At 42.9% G+C, this 26197-nt stretch overlaps 1 protein-coding gene and 1 long non-coding RNA gene across 3 annotated transcripts in view; one reads left to right on the top strand and one right to left on the bottom strand.

Annotated features, from left to right (window-relative positions):
- LOC124058001 overlaps positions 1-26197 on the top strand; it is a 66037-nt gene that overhangs the window by 6012 nt on the left and 33828 nt on the right. The gene's annotated exons all lie outside the window — the stretch shown is intronic.
- On the bottom strand, positions 902-11661 carry angptl2b (angiopoietin-like 2b). Its single transcript, XM_046386788.1, has 5 exons — positions 11198-11661; positions 5953-6857; positions 3265-3458; positions 2111-2381; positions 902-2024 (listed from the first exon to the last, which is right to left on the bottom strand). Exons 2-5 carry the CDS (start codon positions 6830-6832, stop codon positions 1825-1827), a joined length of 1545 nt encoding a protein of 514 aa, XP_046242744.1. The 5' UTR covers positions 6833-6857; positions 11198-11661; the 3' UTR covers positions 902-1824.

Below are 26197 nucleotides of genomic sequence, written 5' to 3'. Positions count from 1 at the left end.
AGCTTAACGAAATTTTGTACAGACTTTGTTTGACTTTGTTTTCAACATTTCTTCATGATTTCTTTGGTTTTCTGTACAAATTATTTAATTATTCATGCAAATCAAAGAGACCAAGTATAAGGGTATAATTAAAAACACAGTTGAGAAATTTAAAACAGAAATACCAAATTTTGTCACATTATATAAATTACTTGATGCCTGCATTTATTTTTAATAATATTGTGGTGCATGCAATGGCATATTCATGGAGACATAAATTTATTTAATTTTTTATTTAATTTATTTATATTTTATTTAGTTTTTTGCCATGTCATTCCTTCATATGCTGATTCTTGTACCCTATTATTATATAATATATACAATATAATAAATTATTATATATAATAAAAATGGGTATATTTAGAAACACACCCTGGCAACAATACACCATGCTTACTGTGTGTTGTATTGTTTTCTGGGTGTTTTTCTAAATATATATTTCTTTGTTTGCCGTCTGTTTTAGTTTAATAATTAGAGAGGCTGCTTTCAGTAATTTCAGTAAGGTCACTGCCGTAAACACTGCGGGACATTGAAGCAGCGTAAATTAAAAGCTGTGGTCTAGTTATAAACAGGAAAGATGTAACGTTACAGATGAAACAATTAAACATTTAGCTTCTGAAATACTTTTTCGAGAGAGCTCTGATGGAACTCTGGATTTATCAGGAGGACGGCGGCTATATGAACCTGAACTCTGTGATATTTTATTTAATCAGTATGTAAAGAAATAACTGCAATCCAAGCAAAAATAATGTACCCTTACTTTTAAAAAAGGATAAATGTGACTTTAATGACAATTGCTATGACTGCGTCTTAATTATACTTATTTTGCTTTATGCCAAGAAGCACAAAAAGAGAGAAACACTCAAGCTGTACATATTTTATTGCAACTTAATAGTGACATAACAGGTTTTAATACATTATATTACAAATATCTTTTATGTACAAAAACAATGTTTTGGATCTATTGACATCAACAAACCACTAAATTTATACAGTAAATACAGTGCTTGATTCATACAAGCAAATTGGTGGATACCTGTTTAAGCAATTCAAGATTTCAAAACAAGTATTTTTAATAAAAAAGCAGGACTTTCAGAGAGTTTACTCCCTCAAATCTATTAAATGGGATATATATAAGCAGACCGTTAATGATGTTGGGTACTGGTAGCAATTTGGGCTTTATGCTAGAAAATAAAATGGCACAATTCTTCCAGTATATTTTAATGTAATTGACAAAACTGGCCAGAATAGCAACCCAATATTAAAAGTCAATAAATGCCGCTGTATAATTTACACATTAAAAAATGCATTTAGAATGAAATTAAAAGTCACTGGATATGTTTCCTGTGTCAGCTTTGTGGTTGTTATGGTTTAAAAAAAAAAACTTTACACACATACTATATATTTAGGGTTTCTAACTCAAAGCATCTAAACTGAAATTTTTGTGTTGTTGTAAGTTAAGGTCATATCTCAAATGACAGTACTGTCAACTAAGCAGTTTTTTTGTTTTATCAAAGACAGTGTATTTAAAACAACTCCTGAGCAATGAGCACAAGTCTTTACTGAGACATATGTTAAAGGGAAAATGCCACAAACAACTGAATGACACAAATTCTTGAGTTCAGGAGGTACCGTATATTGGCCACCTCCAAGACCATCATCTTTGTCACCTGGCTTGGTCAGGTGCCATTCCGTTTAACCCCAAAAAAAGATTGCATGGGTTTTAGGACCTGTATATGCTTTTGTTGAGTGGACAATACAGCACAGGATGTGTTCCCCGGACGCTCAGTGGAAGGTGTTTGGGTTTGGACGGATCATCATCACCACTTTCTTCAGTGAATAGGCTCCTCCTCTGAACTCAGCCCAGTAGACTCCGTCTTGGTAGCGGCTGCGATAGTGTCCTCCTCTGTACCAGACTCCGTTCAGATTGGAATGTGCGCACGAGTTGTACCACCAGCCACCTTTCTGGTAGTGGGCACAGTTGCCTAGAAGCATTGAAAAAATCACAAACTGTAAAGCTGCATACTTTGAAATTTTGCATTGAACACATAATTTGTCATGTTTAGTTTACCTGTGTATGCGTCATGGTCTCTGTCCAGCGTGGTGAACTGTTTGCCGTTATGCCAGGTGAGCGAATCTCCGGCATTGCCATGGTAACGGCCCACCCTCAGCTTGTAGAAGTCGGCCTCGGGCTCCAGCCTGAAGCTGGCGTACTCTGCGAACACCTTCCTGCCCGACCAGTCCTCCAGCGTGACCAGCAGCTTGTAGTTCCCCTGGTTAGTCAGCCAGTAGATGTTCTCCAGACCGAGCCAGTACTCGCCATCAATGTTGCCAAAGCCTTGCTGTGAAGTGCAGTGATAAGAAAAACGCTATCGGTGAGATCCTTTCTGAATGCTCTTTGAAAAAGCTTGGAACTGTTTGGATGTCTGGGGAATGATTCAGGGTCATCGCACGTGTTCTGGAGGTAATTATGAGTTTCGCTCTTCTACGGGGTTGTTTATCGTCAAGGAACATTATTATAAATGAACCTCCTGAGAGAAGTTTATAGCTAGCATCGGCTGTCCAGATTTCCACTATTATTTTGTTATTGAACACACAGCAGGCTACAGTGTGTGTAGTACGATATCTGACATGCTGGATACTGTCTTTCTGCTTTGTTCTGGCTCCGGTCATACTGTAAGTTGGTTTGCGGTATCCCCTGTCTTACATATGCTTTGAATCATGGAAAACACTCCTTCTGATGAGTGTACACTGCAATTTAAGATCTCATGTGGTCTAAAGGTTTTCGTAAGTCTTGGAAACATCTCCTTTGTTGTCTTAAGGGTTTCCCTTTCATAAGATAAAGAAAATGAGTTCCTAGGTATAAAATTATGTTCCACACAGCCCTGGTTATCAGATACTTTCTGATGCATAATTCAGGAAACAAGGTTATTTTGTCCAAAACATCATGGTTGCTGACAGCTAACCAATAGAACATTTAAGGCCAGCATTCTCAGATTTGTACTTTAGCGTGAAGTCATTCACACTGAAAGACCCTCTGATGTTGCTGGAATTAATGAGTCATAAGGCAGTGACTGGAGCTGGTACTGCATCAGACATTTTGAAAGCTAAACAATTACCTTTTCATTACTGGATCACATCTGGTTAGTGTCAAAATGGACCTACATTAGCCTCCAGCTTCCCTCCAAACTATGAAGCCTTTGATTTGGTGTGAGGTTGTCGCACCTTGTATGTCTCCCAGTTCCTGAAGAAGTTGACAGAGCCGTCCACCCTCCTCTGGATCACTGTCCAGCCACCTGGGTCATGTCTCTGGTCACACCACACCTGCATAAGCCGGTTGGCATTTTCAGGCTTCACCAGGTACATGCCGCTGGCAGTGTGGCCATCTTCCAGAGCCTGGAGACAATCCTTAAACGGTCCTAAACAGAAAAATGGCATGCAGACATTTGGAGCATGTAAAATCCAGTTAGCTGCAACTGTATCTGAAGAGGAAAGAAAGGGATTGGAGGAAAAAAAAGTGACAAAACTCTGCCATAGGAAATCCCATTTTTTAGCAGAGGCTCTCATTTTAACAGTAGAATTGACTTTGGCTGCTCCTCTCACAAGGGAAATGGCTGCCGACTGTGCAGCCAAAAGAAACACTGGCATGAGGGCAAAGGGAATCCTGACTACTGAATGATGAAACAGCAGCAAAAACTTGAGAGCATCTGTGGCGATGTGTTACAGTGCAGATCATTACTGCTATTACTTTCACATTGCAGGAACAAGTGACCCAAATTTCGTTTTGTTAATTGTTTTTCTACTGTTTTTGCTCATGTGACAGTGAACAGCACAGTTTACATGTAATCTGATATTTTTTGTTCTGATTTGGACCACTTTTGTACGTGGCTCTAAATCAAAAACAACTCTGTGAACCGCGGTATTGGAATTCGTGTGGCTTTAGCGTGGCCCTTCACGCCCTGAACTTTGGGACAAAATTCACGCCACACTCTCACCACTCCTGGCTCTGACAGCAGCGGTTGCTTCACAAAAAAATCTCGACAATTTGGCTTTCTTTCTGCTTGTCCTTGTCAGCATCTGCTCATGAATCTTCTGGCCCACATTGCACATCAGCTTATAAATGACACCTTAAAGGCTGATTTCAGTATCCTCCATATGTACTCCAATATGACAGCACAATGTACTTTTGTTTTCTTTTTTTTTGCCCAGGTGACTCACTTCAGCTCGCAGTGAACTTAGTCTTGGGTTGTTATTTTGCATGTCTTTTATGTTACATTTCAACAGAGTCATCCATCTTAAGACCTCACATCATGTTTTGCAGTTGTGTGGAGTAACAGTTTTTCAGTCTTCAGCCCTTCTGCAGTGACAGAACTTATTCCTGCAAGAGTTTTGTAGATTTTGTGCAAGGTCAAAGTTATTTTATAGGATTTTTATGGTGCAAATCAGTGAAACCTAATTTTCATGTCTGCCATTATGATTTTATCCCAAATTCCAAACCCAGTAGATGTGGAAAAACACGAAAGGGGCAACTGGCTCCCCTGCTTCGATTGGCTGTGAAAATTCTCAAGATTTCACACTTGTGTAGTTTGCCAACTGGCCCCAGACTGCAAAGTGCTTAAATACAATGGAGACAAATGAAGAGAGAATAGGGGGTCACGCAAGAGGTGAGAGAAGGGGTGCATCAACAGTTTGCAAGGGGATTAAAGAAAGGAAGAAAGAAGAAACTTCAGTTATTGTATGTGTGTCACGACGTCCTGCCAGAAGATTTTTGTTTTATGAAATCACTCTGGATGATAGCTGTCTCTCGGCCTGCTCTCTGCCATCCATTTGTTCTCAGGAATGTCTCTGTTGAGAGATACAAGCCAGAGAGCCGCCCTGCCCTGCCCTGCTCTGCTCGGCTCTGTTCTGCCTGATAAAGTCTACTGCTTTGGTGGAACATATGACTGATTCTTGCCTGGTGCAACTGGAACAAATGACATCACTGACTCCCGTATCTTTTTCTGTTCATACTTTACTCCCTCCCCCTCCTTTTTTTTTAGACTCCCATCTTTCTGTTTCTCTCTGTTGCTCTGTTCCACCCTCCATTCCTACATTGTGTGGAGCTCTCTGTTCGTGTTGAGGGTTTATGTAAGGTTTTGGGGTGTTAGTTGCACGGCTGTGGGCAGGAAATTACTTGCCTCCTTCCAAAGATTCCATACAAAGGCTACCGTTCACATGCAGCCTAGTTAAATTGGCCAGCAGTATCACAGAATGTCAATGGAAAAAACAGTAGTCGCAAAAGTAGTCATGTTGGGAATGGTTTGTTCTTTTTTTCCAGCATGTTAATACTGAAGTTTCTTAATGAAAGGGAACAACAAAGCAGCAACTGATACCATAAAACACCGTTTTCACATCCGTTTTAAAGTTTTATCATCCATTAACATGTGTGCAGGAGCTGCACGAGCTTAGATCCTGCTATCCATTTTGGCACATGTATTTGTCCTGCTGATATGCTATGTGTTTTTGTGTGGGTTGAATCATGGCAATTAGGTGATATGCATCTCAAAAGGCCCCAGACAACAGCATTTCTGTTCTCACGGGGAGCCCTTTGCCCTGGGAATGTGTGGGACGTATTTAAATTGACTATGACTGGAAGAGTGAGTGCTCATTGTCTTGTGATTAATGATTAAGAGTTCCACAATAAAGTCGACTCAGACACAAAGTCCTTTGTTTATGACCACTATTTGTGATGGCAATGGGTGTGTTTGGTAAGAACGCATCACAAACAGAACTTTGAGGGGCAACTTGTAAAACCACGGCTAGCTGGTTAGCATGTGAACTTTAGTGGATGTCTCTGCATATCTTACAAGCTGCACCTTTAAAAGAATTTAGTCTTTACTTAAAACCTCAGACATCAGACTTTGCTGTACTCACCAGAGGGCTTGTCGGTGGTGGAGGGGCTGTGGGTGCCGGCCGGCATGGTTGGAAGAAGAGGTGGCAGAGATTTTTGGTCACTCTGGATCTCGTTGCTGATTGGGTTGTTAATTCGTGGAATGACAGGCGGCTGGTAAGGCTTGTGGAGAGGTGGCGATGGTGGAGGTGGCTGAGGCCGTGGCTGAGACACAGGCACATGGCGAGGGCGAGGGCGACTTTGGCACTGCTCCTCCAAGAGGGCGATAAGAGTTGATTGGTTTGTGGCCAAAGAAGCCAAGTGCTGGTACTTGTGCTCGAGATCTTTGTATCGACTGGTGAGCAGTTGCATCTCAGAGGTTTGGTTCAGGATCTTGTTCTCCATCTGAGCCAGTTCTAGGGCATTGTCTCGCTTCCTGATGATCTCGTGGAGCAGCTGCATGTACAGCTGAGTGACTCTGGAGTTCATGTTTCGGCTCTCCTTCCTCAGAAGCTTGACCTCATTGACGATACCTCCGTCCACCTCCACCAGCTGCTGCAGCGTCTCGATCTGCCTCTTCTGTTTCTGCAGCTCCACATTTAGCAGCTCCAACTCCTGTTTGTTGACCCGGTTCTCCAGCATGGCCTCTGGCTCCTTGGAGTTGACACAGATGGCTCCGGTCACTTTTTGTTGAGGCACAATGAAAGTGTAGGAGCACTTGTCCTGCTGCTGGTCGGCTGGAGCACGTTTGCTCCTTCCAGCATAGAGAAACTCTTTCTCTAGACCATCCTCACTGCTGTCAAATTCTTGGGTCCTGTCCCTGCCATGGCTGCTGTCCGACCGACTCCCCTCAGTCTGCTGGACGCCACAGACTAGTCCATAAACAAAGAGGAGCCCCAGCAGGACCATTGAAGGGGACTCCATGAGTTTGCGTCCAACACAGTAAAGCCTGAGGAGAACGGAAAATGGAGAATGTGATTTTATTGAATTAAAAATGTCTCATGACCGTAACCATAACATTTATAGTTGATAAGAAGACTGTATGGGTATGTCCCCCCCCCCACCGACTATAACAACTGAAAGCACTCAGGATTGGGCTGCATGTTTCATTTGATTGTTGCTTCAAGAATCTCATAAATTCTCTGCTTTCTGGTTTCTTTAGTCCTCTATGGCAGTAAAAGTAATATCTTTGGGTAGTGGACAAAAGACATTTGAGGACATCACCATGGGTTTTGGGAAGAACTCATCAACATTTTTCAACATTTCAAGCACCAAACCACTAATCAGTTAATTGAGAAAATGATGTTGATGACCGTAATCTTAAATTGCAGGTGTACTATCCTTCACTACTTGCCAGAAACAGAGAGGCCCGAAAATATGGGCCACCAAAAATGAGCTTTCCATGACAGGAAAGACATTATAATCATGTGTTATATATAAATCAAACATCTCATGGTTGCTGCAGTTTACATATCATTACTGGCACACACTGCTGTTTCCTTCATGGCTTTTAGGTGTAATTCACTGAGTGCATCTGGTCTTGATACTGACTTGTTTAAAATTTAAATTTCCTGAATTGTACACAGCAGTAAATGCTGTTGAAAGTTATTAATCACCTTGCTGCCTCTAAGAATAATATTTTTTTTTTGTCTAATGTTGTGCTGATCTCTTTAGTCATTGGCACTGCTGTTAGTGGAGTGTGTTTAGCTTCATCTGCTGTACTGGCTCAGGCTCGCTTTGGACGACTGCCACTGCCTTGAAACACTCGTATCTGCTCCCCTCTGCAGGCCTGGACACCTTTTGATTATGGAAAGTTTGAGACAGTACCAGACACTGCTGTTCAAGCAACTGTTTTAAATACTGATGTTGCATCAGTCCTGTCCATTTTCCCTTACCAAAAGAAGGAAATACACATTCACTGACACTGAAAAGCAGTTAATCATTATGCATGTATCCACATTGCTGTTTCTGTTTTGTGAGACTAAAAGCTTACTTTAACCATCCGGCATGCTGAGGAATCTGAGAGACGTTACCCAACATTTTTCTTTTCTGTCTCGGTATTCATTTGTCATTGAATCTAACACATATCCCTGTTTTAGATGAGAGATTACATTCTGCTTTTTGTGACACTGTGGCTTTAATGAGAATGAGATGTTTTAATTGTTAAACCCAGGATTTGACCTTTTTGTTAGAAAAACAAGTGCAGGCAGTTCGTGTCGATGATGTGGTGTTATTAGAGGATGCCACCCAGTGCTGAGGAGAAAGTAACTCCTTTCTAAGGGCATCAAGGCCTTGAACTCCTGGGGCACCTTAATTGAAAGCCGCTGCATATTGGATTACAGAAGGGTCCTGTGTAACACCTCAGAGTCCGAAGGGGTCTGTCTAATCAGAAAGCATATAGAGAAGCATGTATTGGCTTGGTCCTGAAGAGACGCGTCGGGATTGCCAGCATTACAAGTGCATCCCTCACACATTTGTTATAGCTTATCTCTGCGTGAAAGATAAATCTACCGCAGCACACAATTGGGAAGAGAGCAGAGATGTTTTTGTCTCGTTAATCCGGGCGTGCTGCCAGCACATTAGGTTGGAGACATGGAGAAGAGAAATGCAGCGTTCTCCAAGAACATGACCCTTAGCACATTCGACCCTTCTGGCTTTATCTGTCTCGAAGAGAATGTGTAAACACTTTTTACTGCAGAAAAAAAACTTGAAAAGGCGTTTTTGCAGGTTGGCTCTTATGCAACCTGTCAGTCTTTTCGACACGATGGTGTACCTGGCCAGGAAGAAAAATCATTCACGGTACAGCGGATCTGATTCTCCCACGCATGTCGTTTGAAAGCTAAAATAGTCTGCCATGAATTAAAAAGTCCAAAAAAGAAGATTCTGTTTCAAATTCACTGTGAAACTGGCCTCTCTCAGCACAGAATGAGGTCATTCCCCGCTGATCCTGCTGTATGACGCCACCTCCGCAAACGCTGATTGATGCTTGTGAGTTTGTGGTTTTGCAAATATTTTTCACACTACGTTCTTATCAAATAACAGCCTTATAGATCAAGGCCTGAAGCAATCACTAAATAATAGCTTCCAAGTGCGCCTGCACTGAGATAATAGAGCAGCCCAGAGCCTGTCCCTTGTAATGTGCTGATGACCGTGTTTGGCCGGTGGCTCCTGCGGTTTCCCCCCCTGGAACATGAGCTCCGTCTCTCAGAAACCCCGTGTGATTTTGCCCCCACTGTGGAGGAGTCCCACGTTGGACGTCGTTAGCCCGGAATCTCCCTCACCAGGCGTCGCGACACTTCAAAGCCGAGGGGGGAAAATGTTTGCAGCTTGCGATGGAACGTGCGCTTGTGTGCGAGCGTAGGCAGTATGTGCGTGTCTGTGAGTGTTTGTGGTCCATTAATGTGTGTTTTCAAGTTAACAACACTCGCAGGGCTCCCAGGGACCGGAGAGAGGGAGAGAGTCCCATCTGCCCCGACTGAGACAGCCTGTTATTAACCCATCCTCAGTCTGCCAGAGGGAACAGCAGAATCCTCCTCCTCCTCCTCTGCTGTTAACAGCCCCCACAGCTCATTATTGTCCTAACATCAGTTCACTTTAACAAGCTGCCATTGACTGGCAAGAAGCTGCAATGATTAACTGGTGTTGAGAAGTGTCAGATGCTCTGCTGAGGGCCTAAGGACGAGCGACTGAAGCAGTTCCACGGCCAACTCCTACTGGGCAATTTCTTCAAGTCTGCTTCACACCAAAATGTTTTGGTTTGACTGTCTTCAGGTGGTAAGTCCGTGTTTACACGACTCCTCCTTCTGGATTTTCCTCTATGTTAAATCAAGCGTGATCACACGGGCGCAGCGGATAGGTCAGCGTGTCTCTGACCAGCGCTGCGCTCCAGACTTTTTGGTCATGCTCAGCACATATTAATTAGAAGGTGGGCAGCCTCGCTCAGACTCATGTCTCTCGCCCCAGCCCCTCTCATTTCAGTGTGAGCGTGGCATTCCTCGCATTCTTCGTCACCTCATTAGAGCGAGCTGCCATACACACATGGAGTGTCGATGGCGGTGGCAGACGGGGAGAGCTGGACCCTCGAGACGCAGGACCACTACTCCCCTCATCCCAGCCGCACCTATAAGACGTGCGCTATCTGCTGACCCAGTTCGTTCCCAGTGTCCTACTTTCTGTGTGAATGCTTCATAATCACATCATCCTCATCATCCACAGCAGGAGATCACAACACGACTACACAGCAACTAATTTGTCAGTAGCTGAAAAGAAGCGGACGCTTTCTGTTGAAAACTGGCAGCCTTCTGCATGACACCCAATATGTGTTGGATCAGAGTCAAATTCAATTTGCTCGTGGTAGCCTACACTATTGCATTACCTTAAGGGTGACCTCATTCTTTCCTCAAGCATGTAATCCTTGTAAGCGTGTAACATGACATTTGGAACATGATTAACCTCGGCTACCTGCTCTATTTGATGGTAGAGGACAGTATTTGAGTTGAATCTCCAGAGAGCAGCACAGGGTTTTTTTTAAAGTTTTCTTTTCCCCAGCTTTAGGTTTCGTCTCATGGTGCTTCCGTACCTCGCTTGTGATCTGAGTCAGGCTGGGAGGCAGGGGGTCTCGCGAATTGTTTCGATAAGTTCCAGCATTCTACCTCAAAGCCCCCTTATCCAAACACTGCCCTGGCAACAGAAACAAAGACGGGATTCAACCGCACTGCTTCCCTGTCTTCTTGAGCCCAGGGGAACATCCTGAAGCTCCACACTGCGTGACACCTTTTTTTTTCTTTTTTTTTTCTTTTTTTTGTAGAAGTGAATGGTACTTTTCAGATGAAAAGAGGTTTCTATGTCAGCGTGCACTATATAAGGCATCATGTTCTGTTTTACCACTTTAGAGTCTTGTGCCTTTGACAAGCTGAGGGTTTTTATCAGTAGCAAAGAAGCACTTATCCTGGAGAGCCTCACTCTCCAGCATCCCCCTGAGCTGAATTAACCCCCCCTCAGCCAAGTCTATCGCATTCATCTGTCCGGTTAGTCATCAGAAGGTAGAATTATCCTTCGACACCAAACAGTGAGTCAGATAACAGATGCTGCATGACGACTGCTGAGCACCAGATCATAAATTGCATCAGCTTGAGAGTGAAAAGATTCTGAGCTGACTTGTGGCACCAAGAAAGGTCATCGTTTGCTCTGTGAGATTGTGGCTCATTTTTCAATGCAGAGAACTTGATTTAATGTAATGCACGTAAACCAATAAATATATCAATAATTCAAAGGTTTTGCAATGCTTACGAGATAACTGTAGAGTATTGATGAGGCTCCCTCAGTTGCCTTGCCTTCCTGGCAGAGCTGATTCAAGTTTCTCCTGGTAGAAAGTCATCCCAAGTGTGAAAGCTGCCCCCCTTTCTGCTCTGTCGTCCGTCTCCCTCTTTGTCACCTTCAGTCCATTCCAGCAGTGGAGAGGCAGCAGTGTTTTAAAGTCTCTTATTAAAACACCGTCATTAGCCCAACAGAAGCTTAACTTGCCAGAAATTCTTCTGCAGACGTTGAGTAGTTGGTCCCAAAATCCACTTGAACGTTTTGAAGAGACAGCTGAAAGGTGGAGGCCGTCTCCTGATGAATGGCGAGAGTCCGGGGCAGGTTTGTGTACTGCCTGTGGCCCGTTAGGAGAAGACTGTCACTTTTCTGTGGGCTGAATCCATCACTTCTGCCTCACAGCTCCAAGAGGCTGTCTCTCTCAGCCGCACCTCTCTCTCTGTGTCTCTCCCTCTCTCTCTCTCTGTCTCCCTCCCTCCCTCTCTGTCTCTCCCTCCTTGGTGCTTTTTAAATGATGAAAAATCCTCTTGCAGCGTTTCAGTAGGCAGACAAATTGAGCTCAGAGCCTCCCCCTCTCCCTTAAAAATGAACACATTCTTGTTTAAAGCAACAGCCTTCCTTCTCCACCCCCTCCTCCCCATGGCACAAAAGACACACACACACACACACACACACACACACACACACACACACACACACTACTCAAATTTCCAACCCCCTGCCCCCTGCCCCCTGGCCACTGGTTCACCACCACCACTATTTCTGGCTTGGTCTGCATGGTTCTTGTGGCGGTGGACAGCAGTGACGTTACACTCATTAGATCCTAATTGGCCGTGAATGAACACTTGCCCCGAGAGAGACGGAAAGAGGCTGGCGGATAGGAAGCAGATCCAGGTGTTTGACTTAGACCAGGTCTGGGTGAGCGACTGCTGACCCTGCTCTGTAGCCTGGAGGTGAGATGTCTGAAACGGCTTGGCTCTGCATAGGAAGCAGCACACTTGAACTCCATCGTGCTGTGGGATCCTTATTACGTAATAACTTGAAAAGCAGAGCCGTGCTTACTTGCGTGCTGATGGACAGAAGGATATGAAACACTTAGACCGTCCTGACTTTGTTCAGTATAAACTGTACATTTCTCAAACAAAAGCTTGCCTCTGGATGCTTTTGCCTTGGCTGCCTGTCGTTTGTGTTGTCTTCTTCTTTTGAACCCGTTCAGTCAAGTTGTCGTTGTCCTTTGTGTAGTATTTAATAGTTTTCCATTTTGTGCACATGGAAACTGCAGTTTCCTATAAGCTTTATTAAAGAGGAATTTACAAACTTGTGTCGGCTGTTAAAGTTATTTCTACTTTGTCAGCTTTTGAAATTAATTTGAGCCAGCTTATAACACCAGATAGACATGTTTATCAGGGATGCACTGCAGTCAGTATTTTACAGCTTAGTCTGGCCTGTCATATCGACAGAAATGTTCATTTTGTACTGATGGATCATAACTCCGCGTTGATGTTTAATTTTGAAGCGTTAATCAGCTACTGACGAAGTGTATTATTGTGCATCTCTAATGGGGACAGACTGATTATCGGCCTGCTTGATTATGAGATTCTGATTGCTAATAAAAATGTGTTGCTTTGGCTCTGATGTGGTCCCCTCTCTCTGTGGTGTCCATCAATGTCCCGCCCACGGCACGATCTGATTGGTTACACGTCCCAGCGGCCGAACAATCAATCTGCAATCTACAAAGTTATCAAATAAATGAAATGGAGTAGAATAATATTTCCCCCCTAAACATAGTGGAATAGAAGTGGAAAGAAGCTTAACATTAAAATATTCAAGCGAAGTACAAGTACCTTCAAATTGTACTTAAGAATAGTGCTTGTATTTAGCCAAGTTTTTCAGTTTTACTGAAAATGTGTATCCGTTCTAAATATCAGTCATCAGTCTTGGTCTTAGTTACTAATAATTGATGTCAGTATCAACCCGGACCAAAAAATCACATCAATCCATTCCTAATGTTCATCTGTTGCCTTCACATTTAGCCTCAAGTAAATAAAAATAAAAGGTACCTAACAGTAGTCATCTTATCAAGCTGCAGTTTATTATACTGTGTATAGCAGGGATTTTGCAGACATTCACTTGAGTGTTTTATTGTAGCTTTGTGTTTAATAAAAAGTCTAAGTCTGGCTGTGGAGTTTGTTTTACAATGCATAGGATGTGTGATTCTCCTCTCTTGAGTATAAACATTAAATATACTACAGATGGTGACTTTTATGTGTGTCAACTATAAACTCTGAAAGTGTTGGGTTGTGAATTAAATAAGAAAGGAAGGGGGGAAAATAACAACGGATGGGAAAAAGTTGCATGTCTCGTGTTTTGCTGCATCCCTGTTTAAATGGCACTTACACGAGTACCTTTTTACAAGGCAGTTGAGAAATTCTAAATGACGTGCAAAGCATGGTGCACGTTAATTGCTCGTTAAAGCAGGGTGCACGTTAATTGCTCGTTAAAGCAGGGTGCACGTTAATCGCTCAAGTCTTGTAGTTAGAGCATGAATTTATGCTTTTAAATGAATCCACTTTTTTGTTTTCCACTATGTATGCAGCTATACAGTCAGTGTAGTCATGGTATTGTTTTAAACTTCCATCTACTTTAAGCCCATAGAGTTAACTATTGGCCTCTCTGAAAATCCAGGCTCTTGTTCAGATTTCATTCATGTGTTTTTTATCAGGGATGGCTCTCGTCATAAAGCCGTCAGCTTCGGGGCAATGTTCCCGTGTGCTATTAACCAAATGTTCTAAGACTGGAAAAGCTGTTTGCAGCAGGTAGCATTTGATGTCAGTTCGCTCTAACATCCTTGGGGCATGACAGAAATATTGTACAGTACGAAGCACAGAAGATGTGCAGAGTGAAAGCAGCAGCTGACATATCAAGCATGAAATATCTATGATGAAACCCCCACAGTAAACATAATCCGTGTGTGGTGTTGTTCACATCATGTGCGGTTCAGTATTTGAAGGCAGATGATTTCTTCCATTCTTCTTTAAGTGAACGCCTGAATGTTTCCCCTGATGACCCGGCGAGAATGTGCAACTGGCTTTATGAGACAAAGTTCCTGGCAGAAGACGCTGGACCAGCAAGAAGTGGACAAATTCGTTTTGTAACATCTGACATTAAGCCAGGCCTGAAGGACCGGTCACATATTTCACAAGTTAATCCCTTTAGAGATTTTTGATCAAAGAAAGTGTGATTAAACTTTAGCTCTCATGCATCACATGTTATGCAGGACTTCTATTATTCATTTGATTATGCCCATCTTTCTTCTCGCGCTCTTCTAAATGACAACTGCAGATGAGTCTGTGGCTAGCTGATGAATGGTGGTCTTACTCAGCGGCTGCGAAGCTGAGCTGCTCTTCAGCCGTGAGTGTTTTGAGTGAGTCATTGGGTCTCGTCCAAAACCGCCGTGTTGGTGCAGTGATTAGTTCTTTTTCCATCTCTAATCCTCAGCAGGTGGAGCAATGACGGATCATAAAAATGTCGGGGGGAAAACGCTACTCCCGTACTGAAATAGTAGCCAATCTGCATTTTTTAAAGCCACTAGCGCCACATGGGAGATACCATGGAAAGTGGCCTCACATCGTAAGTGTGTCACAGAGGGGCTAATATGTTTGGTGAATGAATGAACATGTTGGTTCATCTGATTTTAGCGGGAGGAAAGCTTCTGTTATGAGATTGCGATCAGTTAAATAGAAGTGGAGGAGTTAAAGATGGGATAACACTTTATCGTATTAATCTTAATGGCGAATGTAGTATTATTCATCAGATAATAAACAGGCCAAATTAATAAGTAAACATCTGATTCATCGAGGTGGCAGCTGCTAAATTAGTGAATTGGGACTTTAAACGAAACAAGCCCACACAGATATGAAGTAGTGACACTGCAGCACTTTATTAGTTAGTAGATAAACAATATTGGAATATTCCGAAAGGCAGCGTTACCTGCAACTCATGCATGATCTGTCCTGACGTAGTTTATGACAAAAGCTGTGGTCTAAAAGTGGTGCAGTGCCCACTCAGGTGGAAATACTGCTTTTTCCATAAGCTGATGTTTGGCAACAATTGACCTCCTTCAGAGCTGAAATGGAAAGCTTGACTTTGAGGATAGTATGGTAGCTTATAGGGATGTGCAGATTGGCATTATGTTCAGCTGAATCTGTGTGCAAGCATAAATCATCCACCCTTCACCCACCTGAGCGGATCAGAGACCTGCAGCCGCATGGACATTTGACTGCAATTCACTGGTTCCTGAACACTATAATGCCGTTTGAATTATGCGGAACAGCACAAGCTTTCCAGGTGATTTTTCTTTAACGTGTGTTGTATTGATTTGCGAGTGTTTTCTTTAATGGTGATCAGAGAGGCAGTTTTTAGGATTTTAAATGATTCCATATGTCAAATGCGGCAAATATCAGGGGACATTTAAGCAGCAAAACTAAGCTGTAGTTTTAAAAATTTAAAAACTCTCCAGGGAAGCAGAATGAAACTTTTAGCCTGTAGTATAATTTTTTTGGACAGCTCTGATGGAATTCAGGATTTATCAGGAGGACAGCTGGTTCACTCCAAGCAGTTTAGCTGCATGAACTTGGACTGTGTGACCTTTGTCTCTCTCTTAATGGGGAGAAGCTTCATCTTTTTACACCCGTCCGCCCACAACCTTCTTTTAATCATAAAGTGCAGATAGAACTGAAGCTTCAAAGCTCTTAAAATTTTTGTTGTGTGTGTTCAGTTGAATGCTGAACACACACCTCCCGTTTGTCCATGGTTCAATACAAATGATCAATACCACTAATAGTTACATTAATGTTTGTGGAATATTTTGGATAATATTCATCATGCTCAATGTTGTGTTTTCCGTGAATGCGACTGTGTGAGGATGAGGTTGTGTTTGGGCTATGAGTGAATGAGTGGCTTACTGTGTGAGGCCACCATAGTGACCTTTGTTTAAACATGGATACGCACAAGGCCAGCATGTCTCCCTGTCTGCCAGCCATGATGGATGGTTCTCTGGTGACCTGCATCAACCCCGTCACCCCTGGCCCACTGTTTCTGCTGTTTGTTGTGGATCTTTGACTGACAAGCTGATTACAGCTGTGAAATCAATTTGGTAAATTGTTGCTGCAGTAGGCCTTTTTCTTAATTCTGTCTGGCCATATAAAGAATCACATGGTACTGTGACAGATTTATCAATTTAGAAGCATTAATATGTTTTCTTCTGATGTGGCGTGGAAAGAGTTTGCTTAATCATTCCATGGCCTTGCTGTGTAGGGCTCACTGCGTCTGGTGGCTAGACCTACAAGGACCTCTCTGTTGGGAGGAAAATTTTCAGTTTTATGATCCGAGTGGAAAGAATGGGACTGGCTCAGGATTTTGTCAAGCTCGCCCCAACCGTTGCAGAAACCACCAAATGAGACCAGTAAATATGGAACGTGTGAGAATTGTTAGGAACAGGATTTCATTCAGACTTCGTTAGTCTGACGCTGAAAGCGTAAGCAACCTGTGTGGCCTTGTCTTAGAAATTCATTTGACATGACTCATGCAGGCATTTAACAATACGTCGCCAACAATGCCGGAGCTGCTAAAAACATCAGGAGATCTGCCCGCATTTGCAGCAAGTCACCAACTTTGAAAGCTACTAAATGTTCCAGTTGGTCATCCCTGTTTCTTAACAAGCATTAAATCCTAAAGCAGCTCGGCAGCCCACATATATTAAGTTTGACATCATGCCTTGTAGGGTGGAATTTAAAGATCAAGGTCACAATACCTATTTGTCACAAGCGCCAAAGCATATTGTTTCCAGACATGTTTTACAAGAGAGCCGTCTTTACATCATTTGGAAAGAATCCAGAGGAACGCACTCGGTAGGCAGGTAAAGGCTCTTTAACATGTGCTGTGATTTGGGATCCATGGAAGCAGCACAGAACAACAAATACAGGCCTGTACCACATAGGACCAACTTAAATATAATGATGTGTGACCTAACGTGCTGGTGAAAGGCAACGGCAGTTGGTCTACATGGGTAGTATATGTGAGTGAGTTCCAACGGCGCAGTCTTAACGGCCTGCCGTGGACTCACGAGGACCGAGCGGTGATATCCTGAAGTTTTCATGGTAAACACGATTAGGTCTGTCATCAGGGGAGGCTGTCAGTAGTGAGAGTTCAGGTTTCTGAAAGCTCAGCTCTCAGTGAAGTTTGTGTGGATTATGTCAGCAGCGTGTTTGACCTACTTTTTCAGGCCAGTGACCATGTGCAAAAACAAAGAATTCTCTACAAAACACGTAGAAAATGTATAAGTATATTAAGTATATCAGCAGACAGGGTTTACTTGTGGAGCAAGCAGGAATCTTGGATCCTAGTTACACTAATAAGGTCATCCCAAATGTTTATGTGACAAGGTTGGTTGTTTTATAGTAGCAGAGATCTCTCTTTAAATGTCATCTTCTTGGCTCTGTCTGATCTTATTTGACATTTATTAGGCAACAGTATCATTTTGAGTCCTCCTGTCCAGGTGCGACATGAAGCAAAGCCATGTCGACGGAGGAGTCGTAGCTGTAGTCGGTCTCCGGTTTTCAGCTGCTGGGCTGTGGAGAACAAAGTGTATTCTGTAGCTGTGTATTTAGGTTCAGGTCTGCTCGCTTTTATGACGGGCGTCCTGGGGTAAGGACAGCCTGGGGAATGATTGGAACGGCACCCAGGCTCAAGGTAGATCGTAGCTCATTTCTCTACTGTTTATGGATGGCAGCAGGGACACCCCAACAAAACCCTCCAACTCAGGCTGACGTTAAACACTGTCACTGCACTGCTACACTATTCTGCCTGACACTGGAGTAGCATTAGTGAAGAGGGAAGAATTCACAAATTCCCTGTAAATTTCAATATCGATTAGATTCCCAGTTTTGATTCCAAGATGGCGATTTTTAAATTTTTTTAATTTGAAAGAAGTACATTCAAAGGAAACAAAAAAAACAACATTGAAAAGCATGTCTCTTGACAGAATCCTGGTTACTCCAGATTATGAGCAGAAAATGTATTTCAGACCTACAGCGTTCCTGACTTGATGCACTGCAGGCAGTGTTTCATAACGCCTGTTCTGTGGCCATCGGGATGATCGCTTGTGGTTTGTCGCCCCTCCTTCACCGAGCGTCCAGCATCACTCATACAGGTCTGACCCTGGTTGTCTTTGTGGCTTGTTGGACACTGGACAAATCTAATAACACCGATGAGTTACTGGAGAGACCTTTGTTGGTCTCTTCATTGGAATACTTTTATAGAAAGTACCAACAGAAATGGAAATATTTTGTAAAATGTCTACGATCACAACAGGCGTAAAACGCAGGTAGTTCAGCCACTTCTCTCAAAGTCTGCAGACCTTGTACTCTTTTCAGAACAAACTTCATCCTGTTCAGGATGTCTGAAATTATGCCTAAAAAGAGCATTTCTTTCCCTTAGTACTCTCAGTTTCTCCATTCGAATTGATTGAATTTTAGCCCTCCAGTCGCTAATGAACAGCATGGTGGGGTGCATCTTTTGTCTTGACTTCGGAGTTTATTTTACGAAACAAAGGAGCAAAGCACCCAAATCAAAACTAATCCTTGAACAGAATCTTTTGTTCTAATTTTTATCCATCTTTGCATTTTATTGAAAAATTCTCACTTAATGAGCAGGTTTCCAAGTGAAAGGCACTGACCTGAAACTCCCAGGGAGCACTCGCTCCAGTTTATGTGACCAGATTCAGTCAAGTGTGGCCTTTTCCATCCCTGTGTTTCAGCAAAGCATGCGTGTTTGCTTCACCCTGCCATAAACACTGAAACAACTTTGCCAGGAGTTTAAATTTGTTAGGTCTAACCAGTGACTGTAAATGTTCAGAAATTCAAAATTCAAAGTTACAACATATCTTTTCATATATTTCCGTTCGCCACCTTTTCAGGATGCTGAGTCAGCACAAATGTTCTGTTTGCCAGGCCTCCAGCGAGCTGAACATCTGTGGGCTGCTGTACGTTTCTGCAAACCACAGATACGTTATGTGTGTGACATTACAATCAGATTAGATGAAGATGAGCAGACGTGCTCATGACGAGGAGGAGGTGGCGGCGGCGAGATGGCTGCCGGGCGAGAGACAACTGATTGAGACCGCTTCAACTGACATTTTCCAGCTGTCTAAACTGCATATTTTTAATGAGATGTCAGCACATTTTCCATCCATGTTGTGGCGCCAAAACCAAATCATGATCTTTTCCTAACCTTCACCAAGTGATTTTTGTGCCAAAACCCAACCAGACCTTCAGGTTGTCACAACATAAACCTGAAATGTAAGGCTGTGGTCTGCAGAAATATAACATTTATTCTGCAGATTGGATTGAGTATAACTTGCAGTTTTATCTCATAATTTGTAAAAGTGACGTGACAGTACGTTGATTAACAACACGTCCAGGCTGCCAACTAATGGATTTTATGCTCGGCTTCCATCTTTTACAGCCTGCTGTGGTTTATTTATTTTTTTTATTGGTCTTTTTCATCTCATCTATTTGCTGGTGTTTGCTGACCACCTGCATGCGAGCACCTGGCAAGCATAACGTGGACACGTCATATTTCCAGATTTAACAGGTTGATGGGATTCTCCTGAACACACCACACTGACAAGCTGTGGATGTGCAGTTAGTGAAGGCTGCACAGGATACACACTGGAGATGCCTGCATGTTTTGGCTGCATGCATCTATACTGTCTGACACTGATCTAAATAGAGAAGTTCTGTGTGGACGAAATCATGAATGGCCTGCAAAAATTCTCTATGCAGCAGAGACATTTTGGTGAAAATAATCTCATAACACATGTTTTTGTTCTTTATTAGGGCTTTCCGGCCTCTCAGAGCAGTTCTGTGTGACAGTTTTCTGTGTGAGCAAACTGAAAGGAAGTACAGTAGTGCTAAAATAATACCTCTTTCATGCCGAGGACTCCCGTTTAGTAAAATGTATTTGAAACAGCTGAAGCAGTTGTTCCAGTTTGCTATTTAAGAACTGGCTTTTGTGACGTTGCATTGGATGCATGCCTCACAAGGTTTGGCTTATCAAGTCATGGTGAGATGTGGACACGCCTGTAAGCAGCACATGAATATGAAGATATAAAAATAACAATATCAAGTGCTGTACATCCAGACTTTGCTTTTGGGACCTGCAGAAAATTGAATTGAATTTTGTGACCGCTGTCTTGCAGCCGTCTTTGTAGCAACAAAACTGGGTATTTTTAACAAGACCTTGGGACATTTTTCAGTCATTTTGTTGGTGATTAAACTGGGTGTTTTAAGCCAAACCCTAACAAACGATCTTTATTCCTACAGCATTGTCAAAATGCTGAAAATTAAAACATGTTAAGTTGAAATGAAAAGTTTCAGCAATCCATGATATGCAGAAATGTGCAATGCCAACATTTATTCTGACAACTGGGTTCTGTCTATTACTCTGCCAGAAAATCATAGTGTAGTGTAGTAATATTGACTTTTGCACAGTACAAGTAAATGCAGTGACAGATGAAATTTGCAGTTTGCGTTTGTATGACCTGACGGATGACCGTACTCCATTTAAAGTCTTTCGGCGACTTAGCTGTTAATGAGACGTTCAGTTAAGTATGTAGTAACCACAGCATTCCTGTTCAGGTGTGATGCTCAGACTGAAGAAGCAGCCCTCCTCACAATGTGGCCACATGCTAAACTGCTGAAGAGGAGTTATGACCAGTTGTACTGTGGTAGCAATAACTGGGCCTGTTTGTTCACTTGTGGCGAGTTGTGTTCGGTGTCCATTACAGGCTTGTTTGTGAGTCTTTGTGGATGCAGTATGGCCCCCGTAGGTGGAAAGTGACCACACTGTCTGTATTGCTGTACTCTGAAGCTGCAGTCTGTTTGTCTTGGATCATTGTAGGTGCTGACATTGTGTTTTCTGCCACATATTCAGTTTACAGTAGCTTCTCCAAATAGGCCTGCCGAAAGCAGGTCCTCATGAGTATTAGCATTTCCCTCGTGCAGATGGGCAGCAAAAATCGCCTCTGATAAATCCTGTATGGACCGTCATATATGCGCCATCTCTACAGATATCCAATCGATCAACTGACAGTCAGTAATTCTCTTAGAGAAATCAAAAAGAGTTGTTTTCATTTGCACTACATCTCCTCTCACCAGCCTTACTTTTGTTTATGAGACACTTTCCACATTTCATCCCAGCAGGAAGCAAATGTAGATTAGATTTTCCGTTTACTGTCCCTGTGGTGATTTTTGTTAGACAACAGCTTACAAATCATTTGTTATGGTTTCCTCTGTGAAAACAGTAGTTAATCAGTTGCCGGAAGGCTTTGGCCGTCTCAATGTCAAAAACAGAAGGGAATCATTCTGCTTTGAAGGAAGACCCACTTGCTCCATTTGCCTCCGTGTTCTGATTACTTCTCCATGTGCACAGAGGAAGTCCTTGACTGAACACGGGGAGTTTTCCACACAGAGCAGCAAGACCTCATAACACACCAGTGTCATCAGTTACGACTCTACTGGCAGGAGGATGGTAGAGTAACCTCAGAGCCCAAAGCTGAACCAACTGTCACCTCTTAAATGATCTGGAGCCGGGCCAGTTTATTGCAGTGCAGACTAACTCTACCCAAACTGTTACCTGAGGGATTGTGGCTCTTCCTGAGCTGCACTCCAGCCATTCCTCTTCATGGGCCGCTTGGAGGGAGGTGGAAAAAAGAGTAGCATGGGACGGGGGCCAAGGCGGTGGTTGTGGTGAGCTAAAATTGCAGACTAAAGCATATCTCCAAATCACAGAGCCCAGAGGATGGGAGAGGAATCCTCTTAGTGTTATTGTTTCCCATGTTCTTCCACCCCCTGTAATATTTTCCAGATTAAAGCATGCTCCTCGCTCTTATGCTCCAGAGACAGACCCCAATTTCACAGGAGAAAACCAAAGGAACCACAGAACGGGAATTGCTTTTTCCACCGCACATGAGATAATGTCTTACCATTTGTGTTGTGCTTGAGTTCAACTTGACAAACCAGGGCATTAAGTCCATGTTTCACATGTCAGTTATTAACAGGACCACCATCTGCTTGAGACTGGAATAACAGTCCGACATCATCACCTCTCAGAAATGGGATATAGATGGAGAAATGGTGATATCCCCCCATTTTTTTAATGGATTCAGCAGCTTGGAGTGACGTAATGTGAATTTTCCAGTTACTAATGAGTGTATGCCTTAGAGCCTGGTATAAAGGAATTTATACCATGACTCTTATAGCATGGAGAAATCTGGCTACAAAATGTTTACTGCTGTAACCTAAACATGGCCTGAGTGGAGCAGCGAGGCATTTCCTGGACCACATCAGAGAACGAGGCGAGCTTAATAACCCCACACTTCTGAACAAACACATGTATACACTTAGTATCCTCTCAGCGCATGTTGCCTTCAGAGGCCAGCGTTGAGCTCATGATTTGGCCGAGTGTCTGCAGCCTCTTTGTACTGTACGGTCAGACTGCAACAGACAAACCAGTCCTGCACTCCTACTTTGGACACTGGCAACCTTTGTGTGTTTAGTTTGGACATTTACTTTGGAAACATTTCTGAACATGTAAGCCCGGTCTTTGACGTCCTCCACTGCTTCATTTTCAGCTGCGAAAGACATGACGCTCAGATTTAGAGAACGTGAACTGAACTGACACAACACAGGGACAGAACTTTGCGTCATTTCTGTAACTGACTACAGCAGTAATTGATCAGAGGGAACCACTTAAATCAATCCCTGAAATGTGTCCTGGTTGGCCCCCCTTCCCACCGTTCCTGTGGTGAAAGAGGGGTCATTTCTTAAACGCTACCCCTGTGCCGCTGGCTCCCTGCAGATGAACGTGTAGACTGCACGCTTTAGCGTGTCAAGTGTTTAATTTCCTTCAAGTGGCAGAGCACATAGTCATAATTATTGTCCATTTGACAGATCGTTGTAAATGTCACATGTCATTGCAGAGGACTCGACGTCGGGACATAAAATGCCTGCTGAAACTACTCAAAAGTTACATTCATCCGGCAACAGCAATCAAATGAAACATTTTATTAGCTTCCCTTCGAAAAAACTGGCAGCCAGTTTCGCTTTGGAAACAATGGGGTGTCTGTCAACTGAATTGTCTCATGAGCAAAACTTTATAACCTTAGCTGTTCCTCCCAAGCAATGTGGCAGGTTTCTTTTCCGAGAGCCCTGTTCTTGTATCCCCGTCTGGATCATCTGAAGGTAGCAATTTGCAAAGAATTCACTCAAAAGCTTTATTGTTCTGCACAGGTTCAGCACATTGCTCTAGTCAGACACTTAATCAAACCTAAGCTTTCATTTGTACAGCTGTTTGTGGTAGATGCCATAATTGATTAGAGCCCTCTTTGTAGAGAAGAGGAAAACAGTATATCAGTTACAGAAGAGCCGGAGAACGGTTGCCTTAAAGATTATTTTGAATGCTGAGCATTAAGCCTGTATTATGTTTCGTCTGTCCAAATACCTTAAACCAACAGAGAAGAAGCACAGTTACCTAATGCTTGTCAGTCATACCTTCCATGCACTTTGAGCCAATATTTAGTCTTGACAGTTTTGCCAATATTTAGTCAGCTATTTCCACTGGCCAGGCTGAGCGCTGCCATTAAAGGCCAGACAGACGTTATTACACTAGCCTGTCTGTCCGTCCGTCCGTCCGTCCGTCCGTCCGACCTGTTGACATTCCCAGATGATGTAAACTCTGTGTGTAGTCTTGTTCTCATGGCTCTGAGCTGGTTTTGCTGACGTCCTCACCTAAACCCAAAGTCTGCAACCTCTCTGTGCATTACCTGTACCTACAGGTAATGTTGCACATGTGCCATTTAACCTCGGGGTCCTAACACTGACTGAATATTCTCATTGTGACAGAAATTAGCGTGTGTGTTGTGAGGCAGCTCAGTGTATCTACAGGCACTTAAATGACTTGTTTTTGCCAGCTTTCTGCAGCTACCTGATTTATTAAATGTTCTTAAACGCAGTTTCCTTTTTTTCCCCCTTTGAAATAAAAGTCCAGGCACACAGAACTGACAGTCAGGGCCACATTTGTCATTCCCAGTTTTTGCAGTGCGTGCAGTTGCTCGAGATGGCTGCCGTCAGAGGCCGTGTAACCACTTCAGTATGTTGAGATGGAGTCCGAGGAAGACGCTGAGAGAGACGTTTGAATGCCAGGTTTCGTTTATTTCACCCTCTTAAATTTTGCGTGTGCTTTTTATTCTGTGCGGATTTGAATTTCAGAATTGAAATTTTGGCATTGAAAACAAGATAGAAAAGGAAACGTTGCTATTGAAACACTGAAAATTAGACATTTAAAAATGATTTTATTTTCATGTTTTTCAGTGACAGTTTTCAGATTTATTATTTTTTTGTCACATCTGTCTTTTTCATTGGTCGTTTTTTAAGGCTCTTTTTTCAGGTTCAGCTTTCTGTCACCGTTTTGGTGTGGAGAGGAGGGGTTTGAGTGGTGGGGTTTGCCCCAATTTTAATGTCTGTGTTTCATTTTTCATTGGATTTTTTTCAGCAGAAATACAACCTTTCCAGTACAAGTGTTTCAGTGCCAATGTTGTATTTTCAGTGCCAAAATATAAGTCACCCGTTCTAGCTCGATATTTTTCTTTGTTCGAGAGGAAGCAGGAAAACAAGCTGAGCTGTGCTCCATATGTAAAAGACATTAGCTTTGGTTTTGTCGCTGTAGGTTGCAAAGATATATATGTGATAGAGATTTTTGTCGAGAAAAAAAAATTAAAATGCTTTAAAACATGCTCAAGGACAGAATGTTTTTGATGGTCTGTGCAGAGATGATTAATCAAACCCTGGTCTTTGTGCACCATGAACTCTACGCTGTCAGCCTGTCTTAATTCTTTTGTACAAAAAAAAAAGATGACGTATTTTAGAGGAAGCCTTTGTTCAGAGTGACTGCTGCGTTCACATTCTCCCTGTTCTTTAAGAGCCAGCGGTAGCAAACTTTTAGCTACTGATGGCTGTTAAGTTAGCCCATAGTGACTGTAACAGTACAAAAGTTTAAAATGTGAGAGTTTATACCCGAGTAGTATAAATTTCTACAACCCCCCCAATCCTTGAAGCTGCCGGGGGAGGGGGGGTCCCCGCACTGCAGATTTGAACTGCGGCCCTGAACAATGAAGCCGAAGAGCTGATGGAAAAGACATCTCCACTGAGACAGATTTTTATTGCTTTCCAGTTCCTGCTGTCCCCCTATGAGGTCATTTTGGAGGAATGTCCCAGGGAGTAAAGTAAAAGTCAGGTCAGAGTACTTGACCTGTTTGTTTTGAGTCTTACACCTAAAACTTTCCATTTCTTTAAAACGTACAGAAAAGCAGCTTGAATTTCTTCACCCTCAGCCTCACTGGAGCTCAGTGCTAACCAGCGTGGAGCTTGTAAAAGAACAGGGCTTGTGCAAACACCCGTGGTGTGTATTAAATGACTGTAGGAGACATGGCTTCAGGGAAGCTACCATTGCAAAAGTGAAAAGCAGTCAGTGTAATAAATTTGAGTCATGGACGTGTAGGGGATGCTACGTTGAGCCTTGGCTAAATCAGCCCTGTATCAGGTTTTACAGACTTGTCTGACTCTGCCAGTTTTCATCATTCTTTGTGAAATACAACAGTTTTTCTTTGCGATAATCTCCGTTTCTGTAATGCCATTCGGTTTACAACAGTCATTTGTTCTCAGTAAAACTGGAAGCAGTGTCTCGCTGGGGCCTTAAAGGTAAACGAGGGCTGCTTTTGCTGATCTGGCTGACTAGAGGTGAGGTTTGCAGTGGAGTGGCCTAACAAGTGCACTCTGAAATCGATTACTTTTCATATGTACAACATTTCTGGGCAGTAAAATAGTCTTGTCACGTAGTATACATTACCACTCTGTGCTC

The sequence above is a fragment of the Scatophagus argus genome, chromosome 4 (genome assembly GCF_020382885.2).
Source record: "Scatophagus argus isolate fScaArg1 chromosome 4, fScaArg1.pri, whole genome shotgun sequence".
Lineage (NCBI taxonomy): Eukaryota > Metazoa > Chordata > Actinopteri > Scatophagidae > Scatophagus > Scatophagus argus.
The sequence above is the reverse complement of the archived record's forward strand: the minus strand, read 5'-3'. Positions and strand labels throughout refer to the sequence as shown.

Excerpts from the sequence above, each read along its gene's own strand:
- angptl2b (XM_046386788.1), bottom strand. The coding sequence starts at position 6,832 with ATGGAGTCCCCTTCAATGGTCCTGCTGGGGCTCCTCTTTGTTTATGGA. Across the intron at positions 3,459-5,952 it reads CACCACCGACAAGCCCTCTG|GACCGTTTAAGGATTGTCTC; the intron begins GTGAGTACAGCA and ends TTTTCTGTTTAG. Across the intron at positions 2,382-3,264 it reads GGAACTGGGAGACATACAAG|CAAGGCTTTGGCAACATTGA; the intron begins GTGCGACAACCT and ends TGCACTTCACAG.